General features: G+C 42.3%; 1 protein-coding gene across 6 annotated transcripts in view; it reads right to left on the minus strand.

Annotated features, from left to right (window-relative positions):
- OCA2 (OCA2 melanosomal transmembrane protein) overlaps nt 1-27,072 on the minus strand; it is a 535,577-nt gene that overhangs the window by 384,527 nt on the left and 123,978 nt on the right. For all 6 annotated transcript variants that reach the window (XM_053582039.1, XM_053582042.1, XM_053582040.1 and 3 more), the window contains 2 exons: nt 26,150-26,288; nt 12,752-12,884 (listed from right to left, as the gene is read on the minus strand). In XM_053582039.1, coding sequence (XP_053438014.1) covers nt 12,752-12,884; nt 26,150-26,288 — 272 coding nt within the window. The remainder of the gene's footprint in view (nt 1-12,751; nt 12,885-26,149; nt 26,289-27,072) is intronic.

Raw genomic sequence — 27,072 nt, forward strand, 5'->3', positions numbered from 1 at the left:
CCTGTGCTACAACCTCACAGCTGAACGCTTTACCCCCTCCCCACTGACTCTCTCAGTTTCTATCTGACATCATGCTCCTCCAGGCACACTGAGATTGAAATGTCACTTTGATCTCATCCATGTCATTCTCTTCGACATTTCCACATCACATTACCAGGTGTATGATGGGTGTCAGATACCATGCTAGATGCTAAAGGAGAAAAATTAATTGGTAAGCTATGGTGATGGCCTCAAGTGAGCTGGGAATTTATATAAGATGTATGATACATCATAAACTAATATAACTGGGGCAGTGTGAGCCACAGGTGCAGGTCGGGATGTGTTGGCATAGTCCCTGTCCTGGGTCACCAGCTTGTCCAGCCTTCTCTCCTCACATTTGCAAATTCTGATCACTCCTTAGCATCCTTTCAGTAAAATCACTTTCTGCCAACTCACCCTTGTTATATTTATGTACTTATACATCCATCTATCCATCCATCATGTTCTTAGATATATCTAACACTTCCTAGATGAGATATAGGTAGGAAGGTAGATAAATTCCTTCTTTCAAACATCCACTGGTTCCCTGTGGCTTGTAGAATAAAGCCAAAGATCTCAAAGATCTTCAGGGAAGACTCAGGATCCTCAAGCACCATTGTGAGCTCTGATCTTGCCATGTAAGTTTCAACTTTGTGCTTCTGCACTCTGGCCTCTGACCAAGAGACATCATCAGATGCCACACTTTTCACCTTTCTATCAGTCTGTCTTCCTCATCTTCTCAATCAGCCTCTGACAGTATTACTTGGGATGGCCATATACACGTTTCAAACAGGCAAAGACGGTGCGATGTAGAGTATCTCTCTCACAGGAGGAGGGCTGCCAGGGACACTTAAAGGAGTTAGCTCAGAGTTAGGAATCTCAGGGAAAGAAGCCCAAGAAGCCCAAGCCAGGAGGAGAGAACAAAATTATACCACTGTTAAAACTTTAAACTATAGGTTATATGGTGTAATATCATTCAAAGTTAGTGGCATAATCATCACTAAAATCCCAAAACAGAATTATAGCAAAAAAAGTATATAATATAGAATATATTTTAAAACTCAAATCAAAAGAAGGTATGAAATGAGGGAAAGGGGAATAAGAAAGAGAAGGCACAGATATAAAACAATAACATGACAGTACACTTAAATGCAACTACATCACTAATCACATTAAACATAGATTATCTAAACACACCAATTAAGGGATTATCAGACTGGCTAAAAAAGCAAGACTCAACTCTGTGTGGCTATGCATCTTAAATATAAAGACACAAGTCAGTGAAAAATAAAATGATGGAAAAACATATATCACACAAACACTAGTCAAGAGAAAGCTAGAAATGCTATATTAACAACCAGGTAGATTTCAGAGCAAAGATTATTACCATGGATAGGGAAAACCTTTTTTGTAATAATAAAGATCTTAATTTATCAAGATGAAATAACAACCCTAAATATTCATGTTCCCTCATAAAATAATTTCAAAGTATGTAAAGCAAAAACAATAGAGTTACAATGAGAAATAGACAAATCCACAATCACACAGACACACATATGCCTCGATATTTAATAGAAGAGGCATAAAATCAGCAGGAATATAAAATACTTGAAAAAACATCACCAGCCAACCTGACCTAATCTATCACAATCAACATGATTGATCACTCCAAGAATATACAGCAGATACCTATTCTTTCCTGGTGAATACAGAATATTTACAAAGACAGACACGTTCTGTAGCCATAAAATGAGTCTCAATATGTTTTGAAGGATTGGCTCAGCACCTATAGCTCAGAGGCTAGAGCACCAGCCACATGCACCAGGGCTGACAGGTTTGAACCCAGCCTGGAGCCTGCCAAACAACAATGAGAACTGCAACAACAACAACAACAAATAGCCAGGCATTATGGCAGATGCCTATAGTCCCAGCTACTTGTGAGGCTGAGGCAAGAGAATTGCTAAAGCCCAAAAGTTTGAGGTTGCTGTGAGCTACGACGCCATAGCACTCTACCAAGGGTGACACAGTGAGACTCTGTCTCAAAAACAAATAAAAAATTTTAAAAAAAGGATTCAAGATTTTTAAAATATTCTCTTACTATGGTAGGATTATATTAGGTAATGGTGAAATCCCCAAATATTTGGAAAGTAAATACATCTAAAATACACAAGGATCAAAGAAGAAATCAAAAGAGAAATTATAAAATAATGTAAACTGAATGGAAATTAAATAAAACACACAAAACTTGGTGAGAGGCTACGAAAGTAGTACCTAGAAGGATATTTAGAGTACTAAATGCCTATCCTAGAAAATATAAATATAAAATCAACAACCTGAGCCTCTACTTTAAGAAACTAGTAAAAGAAAAAAATGGAAGCCCAAAGTAAGCAGAGGAAAATAAATAATAAAGAGTAGACAACATTAAAAGAGGAAAACACTGTAGAGAAAAATCTATATAATCAAAAGCTAGTTCCTCAAGATCAATAAAATTCATAAACCTCTAGCCAGACCAATATTTTTTAAAAGACACAAAGTGCCACTATTAAGAATGTGACAGGTGACATTATCAAAAATTCTAGACCCATTAAAAGGATAACAAAAGAAAAAAAAAAGGATAACAAAAGAGTATTATGAATAGTGCTATACCAATACATTCAACTAAGATTAAATAAGCAAGCAAAAAAAAAAAAAAAAAAAAAAGATTAAATAAGCAAATTTCTTAAAGTTTCTCAGTAATTCACTCAAAGAAAAAGAGATAACCTAAATATATATAGCTACACATACGTGCACACACACAGATTTTAAGGAATTTGAATTTGTAGCTGAAAATTTTCACACAAAAATATCTAGGTCTTTAAATGTGGTACAAAACATTTAAAGAAAACATAATAACAATTCTGTACAAAGTCTTCCAAAAATATTGAAGATGAGAGAACACTTCTGCACTCATCCTATGAGGATACAGGCAGGAGACTGAACACCAGTACCCTAATGTACACAGATGTGAAAATTCTGCCAGGCATGGTGGCTCAGGCTTGTAATCCCAGCACTCTGGGAGGCCAAGGCAAGTAGATTGCCTGAGCTCACGAGCTCCAAACCAGGCTAAGCAAGAGCAAGACCCATCTCTACTAAAAGTAGAAAAACTAGCCAGGCATTGTGGCAGACACTTGTAGTCCCAGTTACTTGGGAGGCTAAAGCAAGAGGATCCCTGAGCTCAAGAGCTTGAGGTTGCTGTGAGCTGTGATACCTCAGCACTCTACTGAGGGTGACAAAAAAAAAAACAAAAACAAAAGAAAGAAGAAGAAGAAGAAAGTTCTCTACAAAGTATTATCAAGAAGCAGCATTAGCCGAGTATTTGGTGATTAGAGAGGCAAACTCCAAAGGTTATTTGTGCTTTTCACCAAATAAGCAATGTTCTGTCCCATTCTGAGCACTTGCCAGGCCAGGCTGTACTGGGTGAGGGGTCCCCTGAGGGCCCCGTTTTAATTAATCACCTTTTTAAAGACTGTCTCCAAATCAGTCAGTTTTGAGGTATTAGAGGTTAGGGTTTAAACACAGGAAATTTTTGGAGGGGGCAATTCAATCCATAACAACCAGTTAAGGGTGTTTAGAATATTTTATAATCAAGTAGTATATATGAAGTAAGACAAATTAACATATTTGGGTGGTCACTTATGACTGGATAGGGCCTGCCTGTGTCACTTGGTGGCAGAGTGAACCCAAGTTATTTTCTGCCTTTGCAACCAGCAGATCAGGGCTCTGAGAACAGACGATGATCAGAGCTGGGGCTCAGGAATCCAGTTTTACCAAGCACCCCAAGTTTGAGACCCCTCTTCCCAACAGCAGGCACGGACTCTGCACAGCCCATTCTGGGTTGATGGACAGCCTGTCTTGGCATTGCCATGGGGTTCCAGCATCACCAGCCATCCCTCCTCATGTCTCTCTAAGCCAGTGGTTCTCAACCTGTGGGTCGCGACCCACAGGAACTGTATTAAAGGGCCATGGGATTAAGAAGGTTGAGAAGCACTGCTCAAAGCCTTTCTTTGTTCCTTACTCAGGAACAGTGAGGAATAAAGAGGACAGATTTATTTATTTTCTGTACCTCCAAATCTGTGAACCCCCAATTCATTTCCAGGTAAGACTCTCCAGGAGAGCTTACTAACAACACAGAATTCCTGGGGTCGGGCCTCATATTCTGCATATATGACAATTGTCCTGGGTCATTCTGACCACCAGGGAGGCTGGGGAGGGGGTGGGGCACATAGTTGCACAGAGTGACTGTTAAGTTCCCCAGGAAGGCACAGCTGTGCACACGTAGCCTTCATGCTCCGCTGCTTCTTCCGTCCTTCCCACCAGGAAGCTAAACCCATAAGTTAATTTGTCTTACTTCATATATACTAGATTATAAAACATTCTGAACACCCTTAACTGGTTGTTATGGACTGAACTGCTCCCTCCAAAAATGTCCTATGTTGAAACTCTAACCTCCAATACCTCCAATACCTCAAATTATCCTTGCTGATTTAAAAAAGGTGATTAATTAAAATGAGGCCCTCAGGGGAGCCCTCACCCAGTGCAACTGGTGTCATCAGAGAAAGGCCCATGTAGACACAGACACACTAACGGGGGGGAGGGAGGGTAATAGGAGCACAGGCACCTGCTGGTGAGGTGGCAGCCTGAAGCAGACCCTCAGGAGAAGGGCTAACCGGCCAACACCCCCTGTCAGCCTCCAGAGCCTCCAGAGCCTGAAGAAATGCACTTCCAATGCCCAGTTTGTGCTACTCTGTTACAGCAGCACCAGCAAACTAATGTACCAGCCAGCAATGAGAGGGAACCAAGGTATTTTATTGCCAGCAATTTCTAATTATTCTTCTTTAAAAAGGCCAACATTGATTAAATTTTTCTTCAGAACAGGAAAGGAATGAGACCACTTGTCATTGTCCCCTTATAAAGCAGCAAGAGGACACAGGATCCAGGACCCATACTTTCTCAAGAAAGACACAATCCCTTGCTCTGCAGAGGGCAGAGATGAGGAATTATCCTTGCTTCCCCATCCACCTGTGCCACCAGGCTGGCGCTATGCCTGCAGGGAACCCTCAGGGCCCTGTTTCCAGGGCTATTCCACCCAACCCCCAGGCCCTATGCCTGCATCCCCCTTCCTGCCAGCTGGCCACACCAGCAGTTTGGTAGGGCAGGGCAGTGCTGGTGCCCATGTGCTCCACTGGGAACCGCTGAGAATAAGAAGGTTGGTGCTTGTCCTGTACTCACAGCACCCTCCAGGGAGCTCGGCCCCACACAGCTAGGGATGCCCTGCTATTTGGTCGTGTGTATTTATGAAGGTACTACAATTTCCACTCATCTGGTCGTTGAAATACTAACCAAAGTAGCAGTTTCTGCTTGTTGTCTGGAGTTTCCTAAGGACAAGCTTGTTTTAATAGATGACTCCTAAGGAGGTGTGCAACACAATGTTCTTCTAGCCAGAACATAAATACTGAGATTCTGAATGATACCAAAGTCATACATGACAGGAAGGCAGACATCACCATGTGAAGGACTGATGCCAGTGAGCCATGCCCAGACCTCTAGCTGCTCGCATGGAAATGGTGTCTGTGAAAGGACCAAGCTAACTTCATTTTGTTAAAACTAACTCCATTTTGTCTCACAGCCTTCACTGACCCCACTTTGCCCCATAGCCTTCAATTTACAGCTGCATACCAAAGGTGATAGGCAACCTGCTTGCATACCAAAAGTGATAGGCAACCTGCTTGCATATCAAAGGTGATAGGCAACCTGCTTCCTCCCCCACCCTGGGCTCCAGTGTGTCTGCCCCGAGCGATAACGGCCCCCACGCTTGGCCCCAGTAGTAGTAAATCTTTCCCCTAAACAATCAGCCCAACTCAGACATTGTTTAGGTCCCTAAGCCCCTATCCTCCCCCCCTTTTCCTTTTCTATATCCTTAAAACTGTTCTTTCCTCTGCGGTAGGGGCTTCTCTCTGCCCTCCTGCTGCGCCAGGAACGAGAAGCCCAGACTCAAGTCTGTGATTAAACAACTCTATTGTTTTTGCATCAGACTTGGCTCCTTAGTGGTCTTTGTGGGGGATTTCAAGATCTGAGCACAACATTTGGTGCGTTGGCCGGGAAGTCTCCCAAGACCCCTGAGGACATCTGACCTGAAGAGCCGCTATGTGCTAAGTGTCTGTCTGTCTTGTCTGCCTTGTCTGCCGTGGTTGTTTTTAGAAGTCTGGAATCTGTAAAGATGGTTGGTGTAAAGTCAGAGCGGGCGCGCTGGAGGCTGCTGGGTAGGGGTGCTGAGAAGACGTTCTGGCCCCTTCTGAAAGGGACCTTGCCCCCCCCCAGATTTGGAACCCTCAGGGCATGGTGTAGATGCAGGCCTTCCCCCCCTGAGATGTGAAACCCTCGGGGCATGGTGTGGACGCAGGCCCACTTGTAGTTTTTCTGGGTGGATGAAGCAGGTCGCTCCCGCAGTATGGTCAGAGACCATCATCCTATTGTTTCTGTTGGCCGTGGATTTGTATATCTCAGCGTGTATGTCTCTTGTATTTTGTTGGAATTTTAGTGTGGCTGAACTCAGAGCTCAAAATTTGGGACTTGTGGTGGAAAAAAAAAGAGAGCTAAAATGATTACTTTTTGCAGGACATTCAATGTTGGCCGGCCTCCAGAGGGAACTTTTCATCTCCCTCTCCCTGACTGAAAGCACTTCCTGGTTCTCACAGTGCTTGAGAGTCTCCTAAGTCCCTAACCCCACAAACCTTCTGTGCTGCTTTACTCCATTTTGCAGGATAGTGCAAACCAATATTTACTTTGCCCTCCTTCATATCACCCCTCGCTAAACATCTCCCCCTGTGGGGGTTGCACCAGTGCTCTCCTGGGGAGTGGGCCACTCCTCCCATGGGACTGCTCTCCCCACCTCCTTCATGTTAACCCTCTGTCCTGGCAATGATGGAGCGGGGACGCAGTGAGGGCGGGGGTGGGTCACACCTTTGGGCCTGGAGGTCTTTTTTTTCTCTCCAGGGACCACTCAAAAAAAAAAAGCCAAGAGAGCGCACAGGGTCAGTGGCCATGTCGGCTACCCACCCCACCCATCTTGAAACATGGACCAAGAAGTCTAACACGTGCGCGAGTCAAGTCGGGGACTTGCATGAAAGCTGAGGCGGGGAACCGCCCCCCTGGCCAGTGACCGGCCACCGCCAGGCGGCTCCAGGATGGCTGAGAAGGCCTGGCGAGGAAAGAGCTTAGGGCCCCACCCTTCGTGGGGCGGGCCCGCCTCCTGAGTGTTACAGTGTTGCTGCCAGAATCTCCATGCCTGGGTAAAGCTCAATAATAAAGGGCCTTTATTATTAGCCCTTTGCCATTAGCAATTTGTATAAATAGAAAAATATTTTTACAAACTGAATCTTTGTCAAAGTATAAGATTCTTGCCTTTTAAACCTTCTAATTATCAGCTTGGCTGAGTGAATGGGTGACTTCATGGTAAACTGGGATCCTGTTTTATGGAAAGTGAGTTTTTGAGAGTAAGAGAAATTAGACAGAAAAGAGAATGGCATTGTGTAAAGAAAGAATCTTGTGTGTTAAATTTTGTCCTGAAACAGAATGGTTGTGTAAAGAAGTGAAAGGCAGGGCAAAAGTTAAAGAAAGTTTAGAAAGTTTGTAGATTGTCTGTGAAGGTTAAATTGCTCATAAAAGGGAATTTGTGAAGATGTTTTACATATGATCCAGTTGACTATGTATTTCCTTTAAAATCTTTTGGCTTGTAATTTTATTTGAACAAATGTTTTAAGCCTCTGATATTTGATAAACCTTCCAAAATCAAAACTCTAAATCTGGGGCTTGGTGCCAGTAGAGCAGTGGTTGCAACGCCGGCCACATGCACTGAGACTGGCGGATTCAAACTTGGCCCAGGGCAACAACAACAACTTTAAATTTGGTCTTCTTGAAATATTAAGACCACTGAAAGTCATGAGAAAACAAATTAAACCTGTTTAATTTGTTAAAAATATATAAGAAACATTGTCAACTATGAAATGGTAATTAATTTTGTGTGGATTATCTGTCCTAACATATATTATCGGTAATAATTTTAATTCATCTAAAAAAGTGTTTTTTTAATAACTGACCAAGTCCAAAGTTTGTCCTAAAAAAGAAAAGAAATATTAAGAGAGGCCAATGAATTCTCTCGAATTCAAATTACTGATGTTTTAAAAAATTGAATACCTTCGGACTAAAAGCAGATTTTTAGAACTTTCATTAAAAAGATAACATGTCTATAAGTATTACTAACTTAACTTCATAAAAAACAGAAATCAGTTATGTGGAACTGGACTAGTTTGTAATGGCTTTTTGTTCGAAATATAGTTGATTCTGTCTGTGTTCTGTTTTCCAGAAGTCAAGAAAATAATTTTCTGTCTTTCAAGCTATTTATAACTTTTCAAGCAATGTATGTACTTATGAGCAGAGTTTGAAACATGTATTTTTCTCTCTCCTTGATTTCGCTAGAATTTGAAAGCCATTTGTAAGTATTCTTAATTTCTGACAATACAGTAATTTGCATAAGTTCAATAAGAATCTGTTTTGTTTCTATAGAACATAATGAAGGCACTGGTTGTTTTACCAAGGTTTTGGCTGGAATAATATTTCCAGAGGTGTCCAGACTGCATTAAGGAATTCAGGTTGACTTTATAAGGCCAATAAAAAAGCCCTTTGGAAAACTGGCCAGATGCCCATCAGTAACATTTCCTTATCTGTAGTAAGTAACGAAGGTCACTTGCTGACAGGTTCGGGAATTGAAATGTGCTTGGGGACCTCAAGAAAAGAAAAACTTACCCAATGCATACAGGTATCTAATGGCACAGATGACACCTGGACTCTGAAAGGCTTTCAAAAAGTCCAGCCTGAGATTCCTTATAAAAGGTTCCAGCAAAGCCAATTTTAAAGGAAAGAAGGGCCTAGATGGCTAATAATTAATTATTCTTACTGCACTTTATGCAAATAATCAGACCCCGTATATTGAAAGTACAGTTTATTTTGGCAAATAAGTTAATTCTACTATAATTTGCCTTTAGTAAAGAGAGAAATAGGAGAGAGAAAAATAGTTTAAAAAATAGAAAAATAGGAAGAAAAAGAGGCTATGGCCTACCTGTATTAAATCCAGGTACGTGTGCTGTTCCAAAATGTCAATGACCTCCTTTCAGGACACCCTACCCAGGAGGGCTGTGCCCAAGGCATGGAGTGTCTTTTGGCATGACATCTAGAGGTATGTGGTCATAAAATGTCTAAGCAGAAGGCCCAGGTCTGCCAGCAGCAAGTAGGTTATCTAAGATTTACTGTCCAGCAGGGATAGAAGTATCTAGGCATGAAATAAAGACAGGTCATTAATCACCTCCCCACCTCCAAGAGCCAAAAGCAGGTTCGGGAATTCTCAGGCCCGGTCAGCTTCTGTCATCTTTAGATTCCCAACTTTGCCCTCTTAGCTAAGCCCTTGTACGAGGCAACTAAAAGAAAGAGGGCCCTTGGAGTAGGAAGGAAAACAAGAACATGCCTTCTCCCAGCTAAAGATGAGGCTGATAGCTGCACCTGCGTTAAAACTGCCAGACTTGGCCAAGCCCTTTACTCTATATGTCTCAGAGAAAAATAAAATGGCTAGGGTGTGTTAACCCAGCTGATGGGTCCTGGCCAAGGTCTGCACCCTGTCTAAGGGCCTTAGCCACTACTTTTCTCCTTATGCAAGAAGGTAATAAGCTGACTCTGGGCAGGGTCTCAGAGTGAAAGTACTGCACTCTGTGGTTAATTTAATGGACACTGAGGGACATTTTTGACTCTCTAATGCAACACTCTGAACCAAGCCACGCTCCTTCCAGTCAATAGAAGAGAGACTAAGCATGACTGTACAGAAGTTATAGATAATGTGTACTCTAACAGACCTGACTTGCGTGACCAGCTCTGGACAGATACAGACTAGAACTTATATGTAAATGGAAGCAGCTGCGTGACAGCACAAGGTGAGCGGTGGGCTGGGTATGCAATGGTCACCTTAACAGAGACTGTGGAGGCTAAGCCCCTCCCTCAAGAGACATTGACTCAGAAGGCTGAGCTAATTGCCTTGACTGGAACCTTAGAACTAAGTCAAGGGAAAAATTTAAATGTTTTTCTGACTCTCCAAGTACACAGGACATTGTACCAGGAGAAAGAAGTATTAAATTCTGGAAGAAAAATGAAGACATTAAGTATCAGCAGGAGATAACTTCAGTTGTTAGAGGCAGTATAGAAATCCCAAGAAGTGGCAGTTATGCACTGTTGTGGACATCAAAGAAATGCTTCCACCATCGCTAAAGAGAACACTAGGGTTAGTACTGAGGCAAAAAGGGCTGTATCCCAGCCTTACCAGGTGTCAGGAGTAGCTCCCCTAATCCCATGGGTTCCGGAGCTCACCCCTATCTACTCCCAGGAGGAAAAGGAATAGTTAGCAGTGGAGGGGAGCCAGTAAACAGAGAGAGGATAAATAAAGATGCCAGACAGATGAGTAGCAGTCTCCCAAATTCTAAGAGCCACCGTAGTAACAGGAGTATTCGATGAAGTTGCTGGGCCAATACTTTTACATCTCCCACCTGCCAGCCCTAGCCAAAACTATCAGTCTACAGTGTGTCACTGGCAGCCAGTTCAACACATGCCAAGGACCAGCGGTACCCCCAAGAATCCAGTCGTATAGAGCAATGCTCTTTGAGGACTTCCAGTCTTTTGTGTCTGTACCTCTTATCTCTCTGGAAGATCAAGAGGACCAAGTCTAAGTCTAGAATCAGAACCTGGTCCCCCTGAAACCAAGGTAAAAAAAGTCAACCAAGGTATATCATCATCCTGACATCCAACATGCCCTGCTCCAGTCACATACTGGGAGCTGGCTGGTCAACGCACGGCTAAGGCCTGAGGAAACTCGAACAGGAACAGTCCCAGAGCTGGTATAAATCTGTGTTCAGTAAATCCCCCTGGCTCGCAACCTTAATTTCGACTACAGCAGGCCCATAGAACCTGCTGAAGACCCATGATTGGATCTTCTATGCACTAGAAAAGGGGGGAATGAAAGGACCAAGCTAACTTCATTTTGTTAAAACTAACTCCATTTTGTCTCACAGCCTTCACTGACCCCACTTTGCCCCATAGCCTTCAATTTACAGCTGCATACCAAAGGTGATAGGCAACCTGCTTCCTCCCCCACCCCTGGCTCCAGTGTGTCTACCCCGAGCGATAACGGCCCCCCACCCTTGGCCCCAGTAGTAGTAAATCTTTCCCCTAAACAATCAGCCCAACTCAAACATTGTTTAGGTCCCTAAGCCCCTATCCTCCTCCCCTTTTACTTTCCTGTATCCTTAAAACTGCTCTTCCCTCTGCAGTAGGGGCTTCTCTCTGTCCTCCTGCTACGCCAGGAATGAGAAGCCCAGACTCAAGTCTGTGATTAAATGGCTCTATTGTTTTTGCATTGGACTCGGCTCCTTAGTGGTCTTTGTGGGAGATTTCAAGATCTGGCACAACATCTGCTTATCTGATTAAGGACAAAGAAACTGAGGTCCTGTAAGGCACAGGCCAGAGGAACAGCACAGGATGAGGGAGAAATGTACAATCTAAGAGCCAATGACACAAAACAACCACATCCCCAAAATCCCCAAGAAGAGCAGTCCCTACATCCACTGGCTTGACACCCGTTACCCACACAACCGGCTCAGCATCCACAGTCTGACCTCACCACACAGAAGCTGGCTGTCTCTCAAATTATTTTTTGCTCATGCTGTGTTCAAGTCAGTAACATTTTCAGTAAAACAGCTACTAAAATTTTTAAGTAAGGGACAGGAGAACGAGGCAGCAAGTAGTGGGGAAAGGATGGATGTGCTCCCATTTAATGGGCACAATGTTTGGGGGTATGGCACACCTCTTATGGGCGGGACACAATTATAAGAGGGACTTTACCTAACAAATATAAACATTGTAACCTAATTCTTTGTACCCTCAATTAACCTGAAACAATAAAAACATTTTTTCAGTAAGCAAAACGCAAAGCACCCAAGATTCTACGTCCCCCTTCCAGTTGGCAGGTGCCTCAACTGGGTGCACACCATCCTCTGTGCTGGCCCACACTGCTTCACCTGCAGTCACACTCAACACTCAAACTGTGATCTACGATCACAGCACAAATTCTAGATGCACATACGTGGCTTTAGGGCAGGGTGTCAAACCAGCAGCCAGCCCTCAGGCCAAATGGTGATTTTGTGGGGAGTATTTTATTTACTTATCTGTGGTGTTGGATATCACAGAAAGTATGCACAGACCATTTTATTTGCTAATCAGCTTTCCTTAGTGTTTTGTGTATTTAATGTGTGGCCCAAAACAACTCACTCTTATTCTTCCAATGTATGACAAACATTCTTCCAATGTTGGACACCTCCTGCTTTGGGATGTCACGACATGTAAGTGGTAGATGGTGGTCACTATTTCTCACACTTTACCACATTACACTTTTATAACTACAGAGGCACAGCTCATGAACTTAAGAAACCCTGTGAACAAACACTGCATGTAAGAGGAGATGCAGATAGTCACTGCTATGGAGCAGCCCAGTGACACACACTTTCTACATGTGACAATACTGCCCACCTGTCTGTAAGAGCCTCCCCTGAGAAGAAAATAAAACCATGGTAATGAAATCTGAGGAGGAGGCGCGTGCACTCACCAACAATGTCACTGGGCTCCTTGTTATAGAGCTTTCTGTTCCAGTAAAGGAGTCTAAGGAGAGGGAAGGAGACCAGTAGGACAAGGCTGATCCCCAGGAACATGTGCCCTGTGAATCCTGCAAAATCCAGGCCCTAGAAGTGGAAAAGGAGAAAGGGAATTACACAGGCTGTCCTCGGCACAGGTGGCAGCTCACAAGTGACAATACTCACCTATTTAAAGGTAAATTGGCTTTTTTAAACATTTGGGTTCCTGATATCCTGAAAGTGCATCCTCCCAGCTGGAAATCACAGCCCCATACAAGGTACCCCTTGGCCTTCAGGGCTGTAGCCACCCAGTAACAGGACCAGCGGCAGGGGCCCAGAAAGGAGTCCATGCCCTTCCCCTGTGCTTCCTATGTCTGCCTGGGATCCCATGCACCAAGGTCAGCACCGAGTGTGCCTTTATTATTGAGTAAAATTAGGTTAATTCATCTGGGATTAAGTCAGCAGCATCACTGGCCGGTTTGGTGCTTTCATGCCATCAACAAACACATGCAGGCACCTCCTGAGCTCTCAGCAGGACAGACTGCGTCCACACCCATAAAGCTGGCCATCTGTTGAGAACTCAAGGTCTTTTCTGTAATGTCCATAAACCACTGGTGCCATAGGAAGAGGGGAGGTGAGAGGCACAGTGACCACACAGGTCTGTGGGGTGCCTGGGATAGAAGGGACCACAGCCATGAAGTGGTGTGATCTCATGGCATGGGAAGTCCAGTTCTGTCTTTGGGAAGCTCTTACACAAGTGGAGAGGCAGCAAGTCCCACAAAACATACAAGAGGACACCCAGAGACCATGCCCAAGACAGCAGTTAGGAAAACCATCTTCCAAAGGCCTGGGTTGGAAGGAATAATTTAAACTATACTATTTGTTGCTTACAAAAATAGGTTTGTCTCTCTCGCATCTATAAAGGCTAAAACCACCTACAACATTGCTAAAGACACAACACAACAAGAAGCCATTTATCAATGAATTTGCATCAAAGTTTAGGGCTTGCCAATGTACAATAATCTGAAATCCTTAATCTCTTGCAGTTATCTACACATTCAATGGATGTCCTTGAAAATAGCCTTTTAAACAACAGGTGGAGCTTTCACAGATGGCAGAGAAACTTACAAAGAGGTGAGGCTAAAGAAATGCTTTGAATGGGCATATATTAGAATTCGCCACTTTTCTGACAGTTCTTCAATAAGGATATTACCTTGAGCTTTATGTTTATCTATAGAATTCATACCCAAGGTATCTGTCAGAAAAAGTCCATGATACTTTTAGGGGCTTATGGAAGTGTTTTAATTTTCCTGTAAAATCAGAAGCAAAAACAAAAATTTTGGATCAAAGAGTTTAAAATGTAATATTAATGTATTTGTCTGTATAGCAACTGGCCATGAAATGTTATTGTCAATATTTCTTAGAGGAAATTGCCTACAAAAGCAGAAGGATCTGTATCCTGAGAAATTCTGAGTTCCATTGGCATGTAATAACTACACATTTTGCCCCATTAGAAATAGTAAGGCAATTTTAGAAGAAAGTGATGAGTAGATTAAAAAAAAAAAAAAAAAGACTAAGGAGCTTCTGGGAGCACATCCACAGCAAAATAACACAGCACTAAGTAGAAATATTTGAGTGCTGCTAGAGTTGTAACAGGTAGATTTGTCAAATATGAACAATGCTGCTTGGAAAAGAAACAGTACAGACAGAAGTAGTGTGCAGTAGGATACAAACACTTTCATTTAGCCTGTTAGGCACATATATTTGGGTCTCCCTGCAGCTTTTGTATACCTCTGTGATTTCCTAGACTCTTCTCTCTAATGGTCTCGGTAATAAAACCACTATCACACTTGGCATGAATACAGCGCTGCAAAACAGCCTTTTCTTTTCACAGGGAGCTGTTTCTACTGTGACCCTCCAACTTTTTTTTTTTTTTTTTTTTTGGTTTGAGCCAGGGTCTTGCTCTGTCACCCAGGTTGGAGTACAGTGCCACAATCATTGCTTATGGCAGCCTCTAAATGTTGCTTTTTATTGTTTTGTTTTGGGCCCCACTCTTCCATTTTCATTATTTTCCACAGGGCCCTCATTTAACAGATTAAGTGGCCAAATGTTGAACATGTAAAACAAAGAGGGACTCCCCATCAAACTGGAACATTCCTAGCTTCATAAACCATCTATCAAAGGAGGACGTAGCTGAGGGACTCCAGGACCACCACCATTATTTCTAGGAACAATGCCTTCAGGCCAGAGCAATAAGTTAAAACACTCCATTATGTTGTAAGGGCATGGTTCTAGCCCAAATAGTTTCTTAAACTCTTCTAAATGAACAATTCAAATTCTTATTAAGAGTTTAGCTGAATCTATTGAATGTTTTAGTAAAATATACGTGGTATGACTTGAAAATAGAATCCTGTCCAGGCACCCAGTAAGGAACAGACCTCAGCACTGCAGAGACAGCCGTGAGGCCAGGGAGGGTATAAAGCGGGTCACCAAGCATGAGGTGGCGAGGACCTGGAACATGCGGGTTTGAGAGGTTGAAGGTCTCTGGCAGAGGCACAGGTGGGATGTCCTGGCAAACGGGAACCAGCAAGCCAATGCCGGGAGGAGCTCTGCCAGAGATCGCTGACTCAAGAGGAAAAGGGTCAAAAACAAATAACACTGAAGCTACAATTATTGAACAGATGTGTAGAAGAAGGAAACTAAGAAGTGGCCAAAGAGACAAAACAGGAACCAGAAGTTGTCACCCAACGAGTAGAGAAAAATGGTGGCGGCCCAGCACGCACTGCATGGTGGGAGGGCGTATAGACCGCCCCAGCGCATGTGGCATGTCAGGAGCACACAGAACCCAGAGGCATGATGGGAATAGGGTTGGTTGAGTCCAATGGCACAGCCTGCATGGTATGATGGAAAAGATAACTCTTGAGCGGCAAAGTACACTCAGAAGCATGGGACACCCTCCCCAGAAGAGACTCTTCCAGTGTTGTTTAAAAGCTGGTTGGACAGTTTTGCTCACCACTGGTGAGTCTCTGCAGACCGGCATACAGGAGCCCCATAAGGGCAGAAGAGGCCATCGCCCACCGCCTGTGAGGCGGAAGGCAGCAAGCCCGTGCGTGTGGGTCCTGCTACCGTGGGGACTCACGCTCAGCTCAGGGATGCCCGGAGCTTGGGGAAGGGGTGGTCCATGCAGTGGATCGTGGAGGTCTTCCCCACCAGTCTGCTCAGTGCTGGAGCTCCCAACCGCAGGGCCGCCCGGGGCACCTGGGAGAAGCGAGAGCGTGGTGTGGCAATAGCAGGTGGGATGCACTTTGCTCACAACTTCTGTAATTTCTGCCTAATCCCCATAGAATGTAGATAATTTTCCAGATGTGACTTTTTTACTCTTCCAAACCCTACTGCTGCTTTATTATTATTCTAAATTGCATATGAATTTTCTTTGTGAATATTTTAAAGATTGATTTCATGCTTAAATTTTATTTTATTTATTTTATAATGTTTTCTTCCCATTTGAGTTCATGGACAGTCAACAAAAAAAATGCAAAATAAATGAGCATGTCATGTTATTCAAGTATATGACTATGCTTCCATTATGGATAATCCACCTTTATAAATTAAACTCTGCAGAAGATACTGCCCAGTACTGTGAGTTCATTTGTGTCTCCATACGGAGAAATATACCACCCTTATCCACAAACTACCATGAAGTGAATTAACACCACTTTTGATTATCTACAGAAGGTCATTCTTTAGATACATTTTCTGAAAGATACAGTTTAACCCAAAAATTAATGGCAAGTCATTAAGTGGAAGACAAGGAATGCCATCCTCAGTAAAATGAGGGTGGTGTACAAAGGCCATGTCCCCAGAGAACATAACTTTGGCACAAAGCTGTGTGACAGACTTTGGCTGAGCCTCGTTGACTAGAGATGACACTCACCTCCAGAGCTGTCTTGAGTATTTTTGCAAAAACCTCGCCTTTCTCTATTACCATCAGATTTAAAAGCTGGATATCTTATAACAGCATGACAGTATACCATGTAGGACTGTGGAAATGGTCTAACAGACCTGTTCTTTGCCTTCAGCTTTCTGTGTGGCTTGACAAAAACGGTTTTTAATTTCAGTTTCACTTTCTTCTTCCATCTTTGGATTATTTAGAAGTATGTTATTTAGTTTCCAGTTATTTCAGGGTTTTCCAACTAATCCTGGATATTAATTTATAACTTAATTGAACGGTGGTCAAAGAAAATATTCTGGATTACTTGAATCTTTTTTTTTTTTTTTGGAGACAGAGTCTCACTTTGTTGCCCTCGGTAGAGTGCCTGTAGTCACAGCAACCTCAAACTCTTGGGCTTATGCAATTCTCTTGCCTCAGCCTCCCAAGCAGCTGGGACTACAGATGCCCACCACAATGCCTGGCTATTTTTTGTTGTTGTTATTGTTGTCATTGTTGTTTTTCAGGCCCCAGCCAGATTCCAACCCACCAGCCCTTGTGCATGTGACCAGTGCCCTAACCACTGAGCAACAGGTGCCTAAGCTACTTGAATCTTTTTTAATATGATATTTGTTTAATGGCCTAGAATCATGTCTATCAGTGTTTTGTTTGCACTTAGAAAAATATATACATTCTCCCATCACTGGGTAAAGTTTTCTATAAATGGCAATTAGGTCATGTTAGTTGATAATTTTCTGTCTACTTGTTCTATCACTATTGTAAGAACTGTACTGAACTCTCCAATTATAATTAAGGATTTATCTGTTGCTCCCTGCAGTACAATTAGTTAAAGTTTCATCCCTTTTTGAAACTCTGTCATTAGCTGCATAATTGTTACTATTCTCTATATGAATTTACCCCTTTGTCATTATGAAATGTTCTTTAAACCTGGTAATATTCTCTACTCTGCTGTCTACTTTGTCACATATTAACATACCTACTCTAGCTTTCTTCTTAAGAGTCTGGGGCGGTGCCTGTGGCTCAGTGAGTAGGGCGCCGGCCCCATATGCTGAGGGTGGCGGGTTCAAACCCAGCCCCGGCCAAACTGCAACAAAAAAATAGCCGGGCGTTGTGGCGGGCGCCTGTAGTCCCAGCTGCTCGGGAGGCTGAGGCAAGAGAATCGCGTAAGCCCAAGAGTTAGAGGTTGCTGTGAGCCGTGTGACGCCACGGCACTCTACCCGAGGACGGTACAGTGAGACTCTGTCTCTACAAAAAAAAAAAAAAAAAAGAGTCTGGCCATTGCTTTACTTTCAACCTCCTTCTCTTTATATTTTAAGTGTATGTCTTATAAGAAAAATTTAGAGACAGTGCTTAACTTACAGTGGTACAATTTTTCAACTGTACCATGGTGTGAAACTGTAACTTTATCACTGCAGTACAATTAGTTTAAGTTTCATCCATTTTCAAACCTCTGTCATTAGTTGTGTAAATGTTTTAATTTCAGATTTGTTTTCACTTTGTTTCACAAAGTGAAACACTGACATAAAGTACAGTATTCAAGGGAAGGGCAAGATGGCCAACTGAGAGCAGCTTCCAAGGGAGGCTCCTGTCCAAAAGGAAAGATAATGTCCAGAAAGAGCCCGACTAAGTTGAAGACTGGGAGCCCAGCCGAGAGAGAGATGATAACTGCAGGTCATGTCTGTTAAGGCAAGGTGCAACTCCAAGAAACCAAGCCTCAGGTACAAAATTCATCTGGAAGGAGGAGTGTCTGTCCCCTGCCCCAAGAAAGCTGTGGTTTTTCTTTGTTTTTCTGTCTCCTTTCTTTTCTCTCTTCATTTGCTCCTGCAGGTTTTCTACGGACAAGCAGTGAACTGTGGACCTCTTGCCTTACCCCATGGGTGAGTGCTGTGAGAAGTGGGGACTACATCCTCAGAGAGACCTTGCCATGACTCTGAACACTCTCTTGCTAGGCAGAAATATCAAACTAAGATCTTCCCTGCAGTTCTGAACTTCCAGTAAGCCCTTCCCCCCTTACCCGATGAACCAGAAGCCTAAACCCTGCTGAGACTGAGGGAGGAGGTTCTTGTGCAGTGTCCCCCTCCCTGTCTGCCGGACCAAGCGCCCCCCCCAGCAAGAGAATATGGGGGCAGCGCAGAGCCGCCCCCACCCCCACCAGGATCTCTACTGGCAGCCGTGCGGCCTTGCACCCCATGACCTGTGCCCACGCCCGCCTGGGCCTCTGTACGAGTGGTGACGCAACCCACAACCTACGACCACCTGGACCTCCGTACCAGAGGCGCCACAATCCATGACCCGTGCCAGCCGGGACCCCCGTACGGCCGTCCTAGACAGGGATGCCCCAGCCAGGGACTTGCCAGTGGCTGAGTGGTGCCCGCCCGGGGCCTCCATACTCCCGCCCCAGCCTGGGACTTGATGGCAGCCAAGCAGTGCCACAACCCATGCCCCACGCTAGCCAGGCCTCTACACACCCTGACCAGGAACTCCGTGAGCCACACAACCCCGCGTCCTCCCTTGCGTATCCTCCCTGCCTCCACACCGGCCCACTCATCTGGCCAGGGACTCTGGTAGCCACACGCCCTCTAGAGCCCTCCCTGCGTCCATGCAGAGCCCTTCTCTTGGCCAGAGACTGCTGGAGCCTTGGGCTCTCTGTGCCAAAGTCACCAGGTGCCAGGCACTCCCAGCACCGTGTGCACCACCCCCCACCATGTTCCTGGATCTGGGTGTTTCACACTCCAGAGCTGCTCCCACAACCAGAACTTCCTGGCTGGGGCAGCCCCAGAGGAGCTACACAGGGTCACTCCCTACAAAGATCCAGCAACAATAGAGTGATCCCGCTGGGGTCTAATCTTGGAGCGACACCTTCCCAACTCTGAGGTGAAAAACAATCATGAAGAGAAATCAATGGAAAAACTCTGGCAATATGAACAATCAGAGTAGATCAACTCCCCAAGGAACAATGGGGCAGACACAGCACAAGATCCCATGCACAAACAAATAGCTGAGATGTAAGAAATTGAATTCAGAATATGGATAGCGAATAAGATCGAATTAGAATTCCAAGCAGTAACCCAAAAGATGTCTCAAGAGTTCAACGAATTTAGAGACTAGATGACCAAACATTTTCACACATTGGGAGAAGAAGTTGCAGCCCTCAAAGATCTGAGAAACACAGTAGAATCCCTCAGTAACAGAATGGAGCAAGCAGAAGAAAGGATTTCTGACACTGAAGACAAAGCTTTCAAACAATCCCAAACTCTCAAACAGGAAAAGAAATGGAGGGCAAAAACAGATCATTCTCTCAGAGAGCTCTGCAATAATTCAAAGAAAACCAATATTCGTCTTATAGGGATCTCCAAAAGTGACAAAGTGGCTTCACAAGGCACAGAGTCTCTTCTTCATGAGATATGAAAGAGAACTTTCCAGACATGCCAAGAGATTCTGAAATTCAGATAGCAGATAGTTTCAGAACTCCAACAAGACTCAACCTGAATAAGACATTCCTCAGACACATCATAATCAATTTCACTAAAGTTAATATGAAGGAGAAAATTCTGAAAGCAGCCAGACAAAAGAAAACCATAACCTACAAGGGGAAGAGTATTAGAATAACTGCAGGTCTCTCTGATGAAACCTTTCAAGCTAGAAGAGGATGGTCATTGATTTTTAATCTCCTAAAACAAAATACTTTCAACCCAGGATTCTGTATCCAGCTAAAATGAGTTTCATTTATGATGGAGATATTAAATACTTTAATAACATTCATATGTTGAAGAAATTTGCCAAAACTAAACCACCTCTCCAGGATATTCTCAGATCTGTCCTCCATAAAGACCAGCATAATCCTCCACCACAAAAGTAAACCCACCCAGAAACTTTTGATCAAATTCCAACTTCCACAGTCGCAAAAGGATTAAAAATGTCCACCAGACTATCAAAAGGCTTCTCAATATTCTCAATTAATGTGAATGGTTTAAATTGTCCTCTAAAGAGGCACAGGTTGGCTGACGGGATACAAAAACTCAAGCCAGATATCTGCTGCATACAAGAATCTCATCTTACCTTAAAAGATAAATATAGATTCAAGGTGAAGGGATGGTCATCTATACTCCAGGCAAATGGAAAGCAGAAAAAAGCAGGCATTGCAATTCTATTCGCAGATACAATAGGCTTTAAACCAACCAAAATAAGAAGCACAAGGATGGACACTTCATATTTGTTAAAGGTAATACTCAATATGATGAGATTTCAATTATTAATATTTATGCACCCAACCAGAATGCACCTAAATTTATAAGAGAAACTCTAACAGACATGAGCAACTTGATTTCCTCCAGTTCCATAGTAGTTGGAGATTTTAACACCCCTTAAGCAGTACTGGATAGATCCTCCAAAAAGAAGCTAAGCAAAGTAATTTTAGATTTAAACTTAACCATTTAACACCTGGATTTAACAGACATCTACAGAACATTTCATCCCAACAAAACTGAATACACATTCTTCTCATCAGCCCCCGGAACATACTCCAAAATCGACCGCATTCTAGGCCACAAATCTAACCTCAACAAATTTAAAAATATACAAATTATTCTTTGCATCTTTTCAGACCATCATGGAATAAAAGTTGAACTCAATAACAACAGGAATCTGCATACCCATACAAAAACATGGAAGCTAAATAACCTTATGCTGAAGGATAGATGAGTTATAGACAAGATTAAAAAGGAAATCACCAAATTTTTGGAACAAAACAACAATGAAGACACGAATTATCAGAACCTCTGGGACACTGCAAAGGCAGTCCTAAGAGGGAAATTTATAGCACTGCAAGCCTTCCCCAAGAAAACGAAAAGAGAGGAAGTTAATAACTTAATGGGACATCTCAAGCAACTCGAGAAGGAAGAACATTCCAACCCCAAACCCAGCAGAAGAAAAGAAATAACTAAAATCAGAGCAGAATTAAATGAAATTGAAAACAAAAGAATTACATAACAGATCAATAAATCCAAAAGTTGGTTGTTTGAAAAGATCAATAAAATAGTTAAACCTTTGGCCAACCTAACCAGGAAAAAAGAGTAAAATCTCTAATTTCATCAATCAGAAATGGTAACGATAAAATAACAACAGACCCTTCAGAAATTCAAAAAATCCTTAATGAATACTACAAGAAACTCTACTCTCAGAAATATGAAAATCTGAAAGAAATCGACCAATACCTGGAAGTACGCTACCTACCAAGACTTAGCCAGAACGAAGTGGAAATGTTGAACAGGCCTATATCAAGTTCTGAAATAGCATCAACTATACAAAATCTCCCTAGAAAGAAAAGCCCAGGACCAGATGGCTTTACGTCAGAATTCTACCAAACCTTTAAAGAAGAACTAGTACCTATATTACTAAACCTCTTCCAAAATATAGAAAAAGAAGGAATACTACCCAACACATTCTATGAAGCAAACATCACCTTGATCCCTAAACCAGGGAAAGACCCAACAAGAAAAGAAAATTATAGACCAATATCGCTAATGAATATTGATGCAAAAATACTTAATAAGATCCTAACAAACAGAATCCAACAACACATCAAAAAAATTATACACCATGACCAAGTGGAATTTATCCCAGGGTCTCAAGGCTGGTTCAATATACATAAATCTATAAATATAATTCAGCACATAAACAAACTAAAAAATAAAGACCATATGATTCTCTCAATTGATACAGAAAAAGCTTTTGATAATATCCAGCATCCCTTCACGATCAGAATACTTAAGAAAATTTGTATAGAAGGGACATTTCATGAACTAATAAAGGCCATCTACAGCAAACCCACAGCCAATGGAATGGAATTAATTGAAATCATTTCCACTTAGATCAGGAACCAGGCAAGGTTGCCTATTGTCTCCATTGCTCTTTAACATTGTAATGGAAGTTTTAGCCATTGCAATTAGGGAAGAAAAGGCAATCAAGGGTATCCACATAGGGTCAGAAGAGATCAAACTTTCACTCTTCGCAGATGATATGATCATATACCTGGAAAACACTAGGGATTCAACTACAAAACTCTTAGAAGTGATCGAGGAATATAGCAATGTCTCAGGCTACAAAATCAACACCCATAAATCTGTAGCCTTTATATATACCAACAACAGCCAAGCAGAAAAAACAGTCAAGGACTCTATTCCTTTCATAGTAGTGCCAAAGAAGATGAAATATTTGGGAGTATACCTAACAAAGGACGTGAAAGATCTCTATAAAGAGAACTATGAAACTTTAAGAAAAGAAATAGCTGAAGATGTTAACAAATGGAAAAACATACCATGCTCGTGGCTGGGAAGATTCAACATTGTTAAAATGTCTATACTACCCAAAGCAATATATAATTTTAATGCAATTCCTATTAAATCTCCATTGTCATATTTTAAAGGTCTTGAAAAAATAATACTTCATTTTATATGGAATCAGAAAAAACCTCAAATAGCCAAAATATTACTCAGAAATAAAAACAAAGCAGGAGGAATCACGCTACCAGACCTCAGACTGTACTTTAAATCGATAGTGTTCAAAACAGCATGGTACTGGCACAAAAACAGAGAAATAGATGTCTCAAACAGAATAGAGAACCAGGAGATGAATCCAGCTACTTACCGTTATTTGATCTTTGACAAGCCAATTAAAAACATTCAGTGGGGAAAAGATTCCCTATTTAACAAATGGTGTGGGGTGAAATGGCTGGTGACCTGTAAAAGATTGAAACTGGACCCACTCCTTTCACCATTAACTAAGATAGACTCTTCCTGGATAAAAGATTTAAACTTAAGACATGAAACTATAAGAATACTTGAAGAAAGTGCAGGGAAAACTCTTGAAGGAATCAGCCTGGGTGAATATTTTATGAGGAGGACTCCTCAGGCAATTGAAGCAGTATCAAAAATACATTACTGGGACCTGATCAAACTAAAAAGCATCTTCACAGCCACGGACATAGTAAGTAAAGCAAGCAGACAGCCCTCAGAATGGGAGAAAATATTTGCAGGCTATACCTCCGATAAAGGTTTAATAACCAAAATCCACAGAGAACTCAAACGTATTAGCAAGAAAAGAACAAGTGATCCCACCTCAGGGTGGGCAAAGGACTTGACGACAGACGCACAATCTATAGACACATGAAAAAAAGCTCATCATCCTTAATCATCAGAGAAATGCAAATCAAAACTACTTTGAGATATCACCTAATCGCAGTAAGAGTAGCCCACATAACAAAATCCCAAAACCAGAGATGTTGGCGTGGATGTGGAGAAAAGGGCACACTTCTACACTGCTGGTGAGAATGCACACTAATACGTTCCTTCTGGAAGGATGTTTGGAGAATACTTAGAGATCTAAAAATAGACCTATAATTAGAGATCTAAAAATAATCCTATAATTTCTTTACTAGGGATATACCCAGAAGACCAAAAGTCACAATATAACAAAGACATCTGTACCAGAATGTTTATTGCAGCCCAATTCACAATTGCTAAGTCATGAAAGAAGCCCAAGTGCCCATCGACCCACAAATGGACTAGCAAATTATGGTACATGTATAACATGGAATATTATGCAGCCTTGAAGAATGATGGAGACTTTACCTCTTTCATGTTTACATGAATGGAGTGGAACATATCCTTCTTAGCAAAGTATCTCAAGAATGGAAGAAAAAGTATCCAATGTACTCAGCCCTACTATGAAGCTAATTTATAGCTTTCATATGAAGGCTATAACCCAACTATAGCACATTAATATGGGGAAAGGGCCAAGGGAGGGGAAGGAAAGGGGGAGGTTGGGGTGGAGAGAGGGTAATGGGTGGGGCCACACCTACGGTGCATCTTAGAATGGGTACAGGCAAAACTTACTAAATGCAGAATACAAATGTCTACATACAATAACAAGAAAATGCCATGAAGGCTATGTTGAACAGTTTGATGAGAATATTTCAGATTGTATATGAAACCAGCACATTGTACCCCTTGATTGCACTAATGTACACAGCTATGATTTAACAATAATTAAAAAAAAATTTAAGTACAGTATTCAATAAATTACATGAGGTTTTTCACACTTTATTATAAAATACATTTTCAGTTAGATGATTTTGCCAAACTATAGATTAATATAAGTGTTCGGAGCACAGTTAAGTTAGGTTAAGCTAAGCTACCGTGTTCACTAGGTTAGGTATATTAAACACATTGTTGTCTTAAGATATTTTCAACTAATGATGGGTTTATCCAGATGTACCCCTGCCCATAAGTTGAGGACCATCTGTAGTTGAGTGATGCTTATTTTTTCAGTCTGACAACTCTTATTTTTTAATTGGGATACTTAACCTGTTTATATTTTATGTAATTATTCATAAAGCCAGGTTTATCTTTAGCCTGTCATCTCTGTTCCCTTTTACATCTTTTTCTGAATTCTATTACATTAAGTAAATATCACTTATAATCTGCTGTATACCCTTTGATAGTTACTAGCTGGTACTCTTTGTTTTTCCCATTAGTGGTTGCTTTAGGGTTTATCATATACATTTTCAACTTGTCACAGATGACTTGTGACATTATACCTATTTCCATATACTATTTATAATAAGAACCTTAGGGTACTTTAATTTCTCCTCTTCCAGCCTTTGTTATTGTTGTCAAACATCATCCTACTTGTATGTTATAAACACTTAATACAGTATTATTTTGTTTAAACAATTATCTCTTAAATTTAAATGGTAAGAAAATTCTGTGGACTTACTTGCATAGTTACCCTTTCTGTGGCCCTCTGTAGTCCTTTGTGAAGAGCTGTGTTTCCATATTGTGTCATTTTTATTCTGCCTCAAGGACTTCCCTTAGAATGACTTACCATATGGGTCTACTATTGATTAATTCTTTTAGCTTTTTTATATCGGGAAAATTCTATTTTTGCATATAAGAAAAAGATATCTTCACTGGATATGGTATTCTGAGTTAACAGGGTTTTTTTGTATTTCAATATTTTAAAGATATTATTCCATTATCTTCACATTTGCATTGTGTCTGGAGAAAAATATTGTCATCTTTATGTTTGCTCCTTTGTATGTGTCTTTTCTTTGACCATTCTAAGATTTTTCTGTTTATCATTGTTCTCAAACAATATGATTATGATGTGACAGCATAGTATTCTTCATGTTTCCTATGCTTTGGATTTATTGAGCTTAAAGCTGTGGGTTTATACCATTCATAAAATTTGGAATTTAAGTCCCTTTTCTCAGATGTCTTTTTCCATTTCCTCCTCTTTCAGTAGGATGACCCAGCAGCATTTACTCTGAGGAAGCAGCACAGACGGTGCTGATTTCTAGCAGAGGTGTCCATGTCAGGCAGAGTGCTAAGTGAGCCGTCTGCAACTCTAGTATACTGGTACATACCATCTTCCTCAACTCCTGGTTGGAAACAATGATGACATTTGGTGGGTCCCCAATGGCAGTGGCAGCTCCTCCGATGTTTGTGAAGATCACTTCTGCAATCAGGACTTGTCGTGGATCAAGGTTGAGCACCTCACATAATCTGTCACAGTGGAAGGAAATGGAAGCAGTCTCACTGTCACATGGTGGAAGGCCCATGTGCAACCTAATATTTCCAAAATGCTTGTATGGGGAGGCACATGCATATATACATGCACATGCACACACGCGCACACACACACACACACACAAACCACAGCCCATGATAAAGGCAGTGCTGTGGAGATGAGCAAGCACAATAACAGCTGAGTCTGGGAGTTACATTTTCTCCGAAAGAACCTACCATCCCCTGAACAACCAGTGTGATAAGGCACCTTTTCCCAGCCCAGGTCTGGAGGAGCAGTCTGCTGTGTGCAGCCTTCACATGGGTGAGTGGGTGCTGCTGCCAGACCACCCCCCCACCGTATCAGGGTGGGGCAGCATAGAGAGCACTGGGGGCTCACACTGGGCCACGGACTTAGTCTTTATCAACCTTCCCCTTCTCAGATTCCAAGGCCCTGAGCTCTCCCCCTACCTGGCCTTTCACTAACTTCTGACTTCTTCCTCAGAGGAGAATTACATGCTGTACAGTTGTGGTTCTCCACAGGGCCACACACTGTATCTGTCTTGGAATCCTAGAAAGTCCTATAGCCTGGCCCACAGCACACCAACCCCCCGGGTGGGCCTGGATAGCAGTGTTCTATAGGCCTCCAGGTGGGTCCAGGGCAGAAAATGCATCATGGCATCCTCCATCCCTGCCCACTCCCACACAGAGGTTGGCTCTGCAGCACTCAGGGGCCGTCCTACCACCTCTCGGCCATCAGCTCACAGAACAGCCAGTGGCACAG

The sequence above is a fragment of the Nycticebus coucang genome, chromosome 2 (assembly GCF_027406575.1).
Source record: "Nycticebus coucang isolate mNycCou1 chromosome 2, mNycCou1.pri, whole genome shotgun sequence".
Taxonomy (NCBI): Eukaryota; Metazoa; Chordata; class Mammalia; order Primates; family Lorisidae; genus Nycticebus; species Nycticebus coucang.